This window comes from Pygoscelis adeliae, unplaced genomic scaffold, assembly GCF_000699105.1.
Source record: "Pygoscelis adeliae isolate BGI_AS28 unplaced genomic scaffold, ASM69910v1 Scaffold290, whole genome shotgun sequence".
Taxonomy (NCBI): domain Eukaryota; kingdom Metazoa; phylum Chordata; class Aves; order Sphenisciformes; family Spheniscidae; genus Pygoscelis; species Pygoscelis adeliae.
Genome location: NW_008823965.1, coordinates 254,518 through 265,273, shown reverse-complemented (window position 1 = coordinate 265,273; position 10,756 = coordinate 254,518). Strand labels below are relative to the sequence as shown.

At 41.5% G+C, this 10,756-nt stretch overlaps 1 protein-coding gene across 1 annotated transcript in view; it reads right to left on the bottom strand.

The window, feature by feature from the left end:
* The window catches only part of RAD51C (RAD51 paralog C), a 19,531-nt gene that overhangs the window by 8,029 nt on the left and 746 nt on the right, over positions 1-10,756 (bottom strand). Inside the window, exons 2-6 of the mRNA XM_009324229.1 lie at positions 9,334-9,592; positions 8,909-9,075; positions 7,799-7,932; positions 4,680-4,811; positions 2,334-2,400 (exon numbers count right to left, since the gene is read on the bottom strand). Coding sequence (XP_009322504.1) covers positions 2,334-2,400; positions 4,680-4,811; positions 7,799-7,932; positions 8,909-9,075; positions 9,334-9,592 — 759 coding nt within the window. The remainder of the gene's footprint in view (positions 1-2,333; positions 2,401-4,679; positions 4,812-7,798; positions 7,933-8,908; positions 9,076-9,333; positions 9,593-10,756) is intronic.

The window sequence follows — 10,756 nt, the reverse complement described above, 5'->3', positions numbered from 1 at the left end:
GTTCCCCCCCCCCCCATAATTAAGAACTTCCCTTCTGCTAGGAAGCTGAATAAGAGTTTAGAGATTAAAGCTCTTGTGAAATCTGAGAAAAGGCTGTTTCTAAGGCTTACCAATCAATGGGGAAAAAAACTATTTAGGGGAGGCAATAGGATTGATTTTACTTGGGGTTTTGCTGCTGACCCCTCCTTCAATAATTCCTTTGGCTACAACCAACCATGGATGAGTAGGAGGCTCTTTAGCCTTTACGATGAGACTGTTGAAATAGCATCCCTTCAGAGAGGGTCATAAAAATCACCTTGTAATCCACCAGCTCAATACCTGCACAGAGTCTATGGAATAAATTCACATCAAAATGAAAACAGCTTTGTACCACTCTGAAATGCTCAACTTGAGATATTGCTGTTTAAGATGAGGGGAATATCTCTTAGCTTAAATATTTTACCAGCTGGTACGAAGTTTCATTTTTGCAAGAGTACACACTATTCAGTTTAACAATACTATGTGGTTATACATACATTCTGGCGAGAGTCACAATCAGTTTATGGTCAATATGAGGTTATGTTGAATTAAATGTTTGTAAAAGAAAATACGCGCAGGACAATACATGGTATCTTTGAATTATAACCTACTCTGAATGTCTTCACATTCTTTACTGTCCCTATGACTCAAAAAACACAACAGTTCCCAAACAACGCTATCGAAAAAAGACAGAATCTATTAGCTTTCATTGAGTTTGTAGCCAGAAAGGCTGCCAAAAATAATACATCAGAGAGCAAGAGTCAAAAATGACAAAAAGGGTCAGATACTGGAAGCTGGGTCTTTATCTGCATGCACAGCTCGAAATTCCACATTCTTCACATTCTCGAAGGAGATGGTCTGTATTTGTTCATTTTATCTTGCATCTGTGCCAAATGGTTCAATGCCTGTACAGACACTGAGAACATCTTTGCCTTTGTACTGTCCCCTTCTTCTCCCCCCGCTCCAGAACAAGGGAATCATTACTTAGTTCACAGAAACTGAAGCTGCGGACAGAGAATTTGTGCCCTTTAACTGCATCATAAAAATAACACAAAGTTACAACCTGAAATAAGATTTAAATGCTGAGCTTTTTCTTCATTTGTCAAAATCTCTACTTCGGAAGAACTGTTCTATTTTCCCCTGTGACCGCAGCAGAAGAGTCCATACGAGGTACTCTGCTCATTACAGGCTGAAATGGAGCAGCCTGTAAAAAACACTTAGACTCACTATGGGCAGGCTGTAGTTGAGGAGCCCACATAGAACTTCCCTCTACATCATAACTGTAGAGAGCAATGGGTAGAGAGTTCCAGCTATACAGCAAATATGAAACGCCTTTGCAAATAATTAATGCAATGTGTTCAAGCGTAATGGCAAAATAAACAATGTAAACTGTTTGGGAGAGGCAGTGAATGATTCTCAGGGAATTTAGGAAATTGCAGCACAGTTTGAGGTGTGCAACCATTAAGCTGTGTTCTTCTGTTAGCGCTTTAACCTGTTCATCACGACATTCTTGCTAGAGGTTTACTGCCCCCAGGTCCATCCCTACATTTTTTGCATGATCATTGACTAGACAATTTCAGTCTAAATTACCTTATTTATCAGAGGTTTACTTATTATTTAAACAGCTCAAGCTTACCTGGCCCACTTTTGGCAGAAACGGATTGGGAGACAATCACATAAACAGCTCAGCCAGCATATAGGATGCGGCAGTGACCTCCAGCAGGGGCAGTGGCCTCCTTAACTGACACAGCTACAGCTGGAATAGAGGTAACTCCACAGCCTAAGATCCTCAGGGGAAGGCTGCAATACATTAGCCGCACGTCTAAAAACCTAGTTACTCAGAGAGTTCTTAGTACCTAGTGCTTCCCCATAAAGGTTGATTCAGTCATCTTAAGGAATACTGATAGATCTAATACCAAGTTTAGTATTAAAAATGTTGGTTTAAAAAGGAAAAAAAAAATCCAGCAACGCTCTCAATCTGTGAGTTTCTGCAATCTGAAAATGTCATGACTTTTAAAAATATTTGTAATTTCTTTTCAAAAATCTAACCAGGATTCTAATCTGCACACCATATTTGAGTTTAGAATAAAATTTGATAGTTGCTAATTATAATTACAATGCTGACACAGATAAGCACTACTGTAGAGTTCCACAATGCTAGCAGTTCCAGATGGGTCTAATAGTTTCACCATGGATTCTGCTACACTGCAGAAGTTCAGCAAACAATTTCATTTTCTTCATACATGATGCCAAAAGAAAGGAAGTCATATATTTGAAGATTAACTCTGTTTTCAACTCACAAGCTAACCACCTACCTAAAGCAGGTACCAATGTGGACTGGCCTTGTCCAATCCTTGTTGTCATTTGGTTTGTCAGAACTACCTAAAAGAGCAAACAAACAAGAAAATCTCCAGAAGAGAAGCATATTGGTGGGAGAGAAGAGAGGGTTTTTTCAAAAAGCTTTTATCAAGTTACTCAGGTAAAACTCTTGCCTACTGTAATGAAGCTTTCGTGTTAACAAGAAGAAACTGTAAAGGTGCCTCATCGTTCCTCAATAGCCAAAACAAAATAAGAGAACCCTGCAAAATGTGTTTTCAATTTGCATAGAAGGTAGATTTCTTTCATTCAAGACTTTAAAGAAACCTAAATTTCTCCCTTCCCAAGGGATGCAAACTCTTCACAACTTGTATATTCCAATGTATTTCTAATAAATACTGTTTGAATCTGTATTTAGATGCACGACTTGTACTAGCCCTCTATAAAGAGATAGATATCAGTCACTGTGGCATAAATGAACTTGGTGGTGCTGCTCAAAACATGCATAAGCCTAGTGATTAATAGAATTTCTGCACCTTTTAGTCTAAAAATGCGCAAGTGGGTACAATACAAAGCAGAATGAAAGTGAACAGACAGAGCGGGGGAGTGTTTTCGCAGCACAAATCACTCGTAGGAGGTTCACAGACAGTCTAGGTTAGATCCCTGGTAGAAGTGGGGGTGGGTGAGACAGAGAAGAGCCAGGAATATTAATTGCAAACTTCATTAAAAATGAAAAATAAAAATTTGTACCTATCTTAAACCCTAGGGGTTTTCATTGTTTGACATGCTTGTATGACTCTTGCTTGAACAGTTAGAAAAGTGTGCTAGAGCAAGCAATTCCACTGAGCACAGGGGGCACGCACCAGAACATTTGCATAGCTGAAAGCCCCAAGACATGTATTTCGTATTTTAGAGAAGTAACTCATCATATATGGATGATAACAACCCCAAACAGGCTCCCCATCTCAATGCTGGAGAAGGGCTGGTCTGGGCACCCTAGCACAACCCACCGAGTTCAGCTTTAGAAACTAAAGGAACTTACTTCCTACCAGAGCATTCAGACTGCCCAGCTTTGCGGCACGACAAGCACTCTCTAGCATGCAAGCTGAATTTAGACTGCTTGCAAGCTACGTGGAACTAACTCAAAAACTAACAAGAGGGCCACTCTGAGCTAGATCATTTCTGAAGCTCTGTGACTGATCACTTCTTTAGCAAGTGTTTGTACTAAACTACTCACTTGTTCAATAGAAATAAGTTATATATGGTTTCCCTTGGCCAAAGAAAAAAAGACTGCACAATGACAACTGCTCCTGTTCAAGGTCACCAGGTACCCAATTTATGAGTGAAAGCACTCGGTAAACTGGAGGCTGTGCAAATCAAGCAGTCATATAACATCTGTCTCCCTTGGTGCCCACACCAGCAGGAAGCAGCTTCATAATTCATGTCAGGGCAAGAGAGAGGGTATGCTTTCAGCAGCAAGCACAATCGCCTAACCCAGGCGGAACGTAGAGCCGTGCACTTGCCCTTCCTGCAGCTATCAGAGGAAGCACAAGGGGAGGCTTATTTTTAGCAGTTAGGAACAAAAGCCAATTGCGCAAGAGAGTTGAGGGTGACAAGGTTGCAAGTCACCTGGAAACAGTTACAGGCAGAAGCACCATTTTGAGACTGTGTAAGCTCTAATTCCTGAACAATGCTTTTCTGTGCTGTAAAAGACTTGCCAAAACGACTTCTGGAACAGATGTAGCTTCTGAGTGCCATCTGCTGGCTACGCAGCTGCAGATTTGCTGACCTCCATATTGGAGTAAATGACGTAGAAACAATGCCCAGGAAGGAAGCTATGGGTTTCCCTGCATGCCAGAAGAGCAAGCCAAACTAGCAGATAAAGTGGTTTTCCTCCCAAGAACAGTTCCTCCGCTAAGACAGTAGTTTATTTTTAAACAAAGCGTGGAAAATTATGTTGGAACTGCTAAACATTCTGATGTATTTTAATGCATGTGCTTTGTAGGTAAAAGTCACTAGAGGAGCATTCCTTGTCCAACCAAATCATTAAAGAAAGTGATGTGAAACAGAATGACAAATTGATACGCTACCATTTAATTAAGATCCACAGGATGCCTTTAATGCAAATTTTACTTATTTTGGCAAGTCTAGGACTTTTCCACCTGAACAGTTTTGTCTGTGTGACCCATCTATATTTACCAACCAAACTGGCAAACACGAATGTAGAGGACATTCTTGCAGTTTTATTTTGCTATTTACAATCACAAATCACATTTGCTTAATTCTTTGTAATGTATTTATTCCAAAGTAGCACCTTTTGTGATTTAAACCCGCCCCAGACTTACCGCTGATTTATGATCGTTTGCTATGATGATCAGCTGTTGTGCCAGACCATTCAAAAGCCTTGTTCGAAGCGAGAGGTCCTCAAAGTCATGGCGAAAAGGAAATGCAATTCCATCAACTACCACCAGTCGGACCTAAATGCAGAAGAAAAGGAAAAACTACCATTGCTATCCTACAAACAAATGACAAAAAGCAGTAAGACCGCTTTTTAAGTGCACCGGAATGCTTTATGTAAGGTGATGACGATCTTTTATTTCATACTCAGATGTGCATGACAGTGTAACACGTATTGTCTCTATGTATGTATCGGAGACAATCGGCACTCCACCAGAGTGCAGAGTAAAGGGCCTCAAGCTCCAAACACACTAGTACACTTGCTAAGTGCAGTACTGCATTATGCGTAGATACTAGCTCAGACCATAGCTGCACGAGCTTAAACACAATGCTGCACTAAGCTCTCGCATTACTTAACTCAGCACAGAGCTGCCCTTCCGACTGTTTCCAGTTTCAGAGCTCACTCACTTACAGGTAGCTGACTTATCTCTGCAGCACCTGGTATGGAATACGAAATAACAAAGCTGGACTTAAAGCCTTGCAGAAGAGAAGTTGGAGAAAAAAAAAATCATTAAACATCAGAACTGTACTTCAATCAACTCTCCACGAACACTATTTCACCTTCTCCCTCAAAAAATAAAATCCAAACCGAAACTAGAATATATGCTGTCTGCAGTCAGCAGACAACTCATCAGATTCTAAGGCTCATATCAGTGATCTATCTTTGAAATATGGATTTTAACAGATGCTTAAAGATATTCCAGACACTATGCAATGGAGCTGAGTATCTATCTTGCCTGAAGATGTTTGCTTTGCTGAATTATTTCTTTTGTAGCAATCATTGGCTGAAGCTAGAGCACAATGCTGCTACTGGCTCATCACCCTCAAAATACTATATAAACATTAGTCTGGGATTTTGATTTATTCTAATTTCATTTGTTGTAGCTGTTTTGATGACCCAAGTTTGTCTGAAATACAGAAGGGAGATGGATAGTCTTACAACATTCGCGTGTTCTGATGTCACTCAAATCCTAGGTATCTACGAGTTCGTGCATTAATGCGCATGATAACAAATTGGAAACAACATGAGAAAACTGAGGGTGGTGAGGCACTGGAACAGGTTGCCCAGAGAAGTTGTGGCTGCCCCATCCCTGGAAGTGTTCAAGGCCAGGCTGGATGGGGCTTTGAGCAACCTGGTCTGGAGGAAGGTGTCCCTGCCCATGGCAGGGGGGTTGGAACTAGATGATCTTTAAGGTCCCTTCCAGCCCAAACCAGTCTATGATTCTATGTTTTTCTGTATTACTGATTTAACCCATTACTGGGAAGTAGCTTTGTGGCTGGAACATAACAAGCCTGCAGCAAACATCACCCTGTGAAATGGCCCTGGGCCTCCAACTGAAAAACAAACAAACAAAATCTTAATTTGAAAAAGAAGATTAAATAGTGAGAATTAAAATAAGATATTCTTCTGTTTTCTCATTTTTCCTCCTTCCTGCAAATTCTTTTCTATGAGCCTGTACATCTTCCTCATGCATAATTTTTTTACTTCAAGAACAATCAGTTTAACAGTATAAACATGAGTCATGCTAGCAAGGCATGTATACATAGTTATATAACTTCCCTATCAGATGAGTATGTCCAGGTAGGATGCAATTTAGTTTATTTTCTCCCAGTTGCACTTATAAAATAGCAAACAAGTAGACTTAAAGTATTCAAAAGTAGGCTATATAGAGAAAGCTTGGTAACACATGCCTTCTCCATGTCAGTTTGTCTCTACTAGACCTTAAAGAATTACGTTTATTATGACAAGAATATTTTCTAACATAAGTCTTTTTCATATTATTGGTCTTTCTCGTATTATTAACAAGATCTCAGACTAATTTATATTTCCAAATGATACTCTCTACAACTGCGTCTCTCTCAAAAAAGCCCTAAAGCTTGGAGGTTTCCTGTGGTCCCAGTCTCAGCTCCAGGTCTGCACAGAGGGATCAGACTAATTTTAATGAGAGCTGGACTGCAACGAGCGATCTGTCAAGTCACTTATAGCCTGTCCAAGGAATCACCAGAAGGTCTTACAGTTCTCCTGCAACCTTCGGTATTTCAGGCTCCAGGCCAAGCACAGAAAATCAGCACAGATGGTACCAGAGAACTGCAGCCCAATGTAACTGTGCTAATGAAGCCATGTACTTTCCACAAGAGCAAACACAACAGGGCACCGTTAGTACCTGGCAGAGAAAGGGAAATACCAGACTACACTAAGCAAAAGTAAGACTCCCATCTGCGCTTTCAAGAACATAACAGCTTCCAAAAATGGAAATGATATGTAAAAGACAATCTAACTAAACAACACTGATTTGTGCTCTGTTAGAATAAGGCACAAGTCATCTTCCCTGAACCCTGTTAGGGAGTGATCTGCTGTGCAGAATCTAGAAATCTGGAAGGGAGGTGGTGAAAATCTGCCTTACAATAGCATTTCACTAAGACACTAGGTACTAGGAAACTTTTTGGCTGTAGTCCACCCAAGAGTCAAGCCGCAGGCTCTGGTTGCTTGTAGCAACAGAAAATGTATTGGAAAGAAGGAGAAGAGTCACTTTCTGGATGCCAAGATGGTGCAGGATGCTTCTGGTCCTCAGTGATCTTCTAGGACAAAAAAAAATGGCACTAAGCCTTTCTGATCCCCCTGCATCATGGTCATCACACGCACACCTGGCTCAGAGACTCTTCTGTAAAGCAGTTTTGTGATGATTCATAACTCAGTGCTCATAGAAATGGAAAAACATGTGGCAACATAGATCCAGCACCCTCGCCTCAAAGTGGAGATTCAGGACGATGGCAGCAGCGGTAGCAAAAGCAAATTACTCGCAAGAGTAATTGGGATGTGAATGAAAAAGCAAACAAGCACGCAAGCTTCGCATTTGTACTCTGGCATCAGCCAATATATTACTGCCAAGCTGATGAGGTACCAAGGTGTTACTCATGTTACTCTTACTATAACAGATGAACATCCCTGAAAATCTTTAGCGTGAAGATGAGTGATGTCTTCCGATAAGTCTGCAATAACCCTTACCTTTGAATGCTCTGAAAGAAAGTCTGGGAGGAGGTAGACCTGTGCAAGAAGCTCTATGTAGTCACGGCAACGGAAGTAATAAATGTGAGAAAGGATACTTTCAAGAGAGAAAGTCTCCAAAGCTTTTAGATGATCTGAGAACAAATAAATAGATGAGTAAATGAGTCAGAAGTCTGTACTAGCATATTGCTACTTTCGTCATTCTACCAAACTATGCCTTCCACATATAGCAACAGCAAAACCCACAGAAACAGTCAAGGTAAAGAAACATGCCTTCCATCTGGCTTGAAAGTCAAGGAGGTGGTGAGCAGATGCTATCTCAGCATTTGCACACAGATACACCGGAGCCTCCAAGGGAGTGCTCCAAAAATGAAAAATTTATTTCTGAAAAAAGAACTTTTCCAGTAAATCATTTTCAAGCCAGAACACCACCAGAGGACAACAGTGACTATTAATCATCCATTATTTAATGTACAGGCAGTAGCTCATTTAATATGGTGTCCTTTTACCTCTGTTCAAACAGAAGTTTGCTGTATAAAATACTCTTAAGAGTAACATAAAAGTTGTGTCAGTATCCCCAACACACTGACGACTTCTAGAATAAAAGTCTTCATTAAATGCAACCTGGCTATATTGACCTTATGAAGGAGCTGAATTCCAGCTACAGTTTTACAATATGGGGCTTCAGCAGCAATATTGCCTTAAGAAATTCTGCCGTTCCTCTTCTTTTTCCCCAGCTGCTCTTCCTGTCCCTGCGTTGCAGCACGTTATTCCTCAGTTTTGCTGACAGAGTTGTGTTTGGGTTTTGCTGTAAATTCGATCATTAAAGTGCTAAACAAACAAACAAAAAGCAACAGCCAAAAACCCCACAGACCATCATGTAGAAAAAGAATTATTCTTAAAGTAGATCAGCTCAGCCTGCAGCATGGCTCCACACAGTGACGCAGTTCAGGGTTTGATACATACAGGTGGAAATAAAGGCTGGCAGCAAGAACTCCTTAAGCCAGCACTGCTGCTGAAACCCTCAAACTGTAAAACTGCAGCCTACGAGAAACTCGTTTCACTCAGATCCTCGCCTACTAGGCAGAAAGAAATGACTTAGCAACGTACCTTCCTCTTGATGAGCTTCAGCAATAAGCCGGCAATGCCGCACACAGGCAGTTGCAATATCCACTACTCTGTCTACCATAAAACTTCCCTCAGTGTCAATGAACACAGCTTCTCCAGCTACGCCCCCGAAGCATTCTGGTATCTGTACGTCTACTGCCAACTGCATACTGCCATGGGAAACAGAAAAAAGACAAATATTTACACCACAAAGCTCTCCCCTCCCAACTCACTCCTAAAGTGACATTTCTGCTGAGGAACATGTGGAACAGGGAGCAGTACAGCCATTATCATTATTATATTTATAATGCTGTATAAGAATCAGAGATTGCAGGCATGACAACAAGAAAAATGAACTCTCTTCATAGTTAAACCAAACAAAGAAAAGTGATTCTCAGTCGCACAAAAGTAATCTAAAAACAAAATACCACAGCTGTGTTTTCCCAACACCAGGCGCTCCGCAGATCTCGGTGATTTTCGTTAGTTGCACACCACCTCCCAGAATATTGTCTAGTGCTGAACAAAAGGTGATGATGAAGCCCTGGGCTTGCTCTTCTTCCAGAAGCTCCAGCGCTGTGCACCTCCTGGTGGCGCCTGATCCCCCAGCAGTCCTTGCTGCATCCCCGTGACATTCCTGCCTCACAACCCGTAATGCTTCCAGTGCCTCTTCTTTGGAGATTCCAATTTCTAGAAGAGTCAAAATCATGAAACACTACTTTATTTTTATAAACAGTGATTTATTTCAAGTACGAAGAGATAATTCAACTTGTTGGACAGAACCTGATCATTCTGCAGTGGAACACAAAAATATTAAGCCTTTTAGTATAACGATGTGCACAGCTTGCCAACGTCTCTGGAACTAACGATGTGATTTTCAAAAGAACTCAGAGCAATGATGCCCTGAGTTCAGAATTCAGGTGACAGTAAGCGATCTGCAAATAAAAAAAATTCAAAACTGCTGTTCGCAGACGTGGATGAGATCTGGCGGAGCAATTCACCTATTCTGCACTGAATGTGCTATCATATTAACTTCATTTGAAGCAAATCAGGTCCTGTAAAAGAAGTCAGGTTGCAGACTAGTAAGTGACAGTGACACCTACTGATCGTACTCTGCATTCTCAGGGTATTCCAGGGCTGAGCACCTTAGCCATCATTTCTAGATCCGAAACACAGACCTAGTAACAGATGAGACACCTGCAAATATCTCTGTGTGTCTATCTTTACACACGCATATCTGTCAGGATCTAACGACTTCACTTGGATCTTCAAGGCAAAACTATTACCACGTTATCATGGGTAATAAAACTACTGATAATCAAAATCGTGATACACTTCTCACAATGGCTGTGCAAATCTTATTTTAGCTGCTTGAAAAAGGTAACTTTCTGACCTCATAGAAGTTTATTTTGTTTAAAGCATGTACAGTTGGGGAAAGAAGAGGAATGAGAGAGACAGAATCCTCTGGTTTTTCTTTTTCTGTATCCCATTTACATCTATGACGCAGTGTAAGAAGGATCTTTTATCAGAATCGTCTTTCTTGTTTCGTTTTCGCTCAGGCACACGTGAAAGTCAGTGAATATTCACCGTGCCCGTTTCTCTAGCCTGACCCGAGGTCTCAGCGGGGTTTCTCAGGGGAGCTGCCCGGAGCTGAGCCGCAGCACTCCGGTACGGATCGAGCGCCTCGTCTGCCCAAGCTGCTTCCTACGCGTTAACCATCGACATAAGCGAAGCCCTGCCGAACCCCCACCCTCGCTAATAAGCTACCGCGACAGTTTCGCGGAAAGGAAAGGGTTACGGAAGGGCTGCGGGGGAGACCTGCCCGAAGGGGGGATGCCCGGGAGGCGGCCTGCG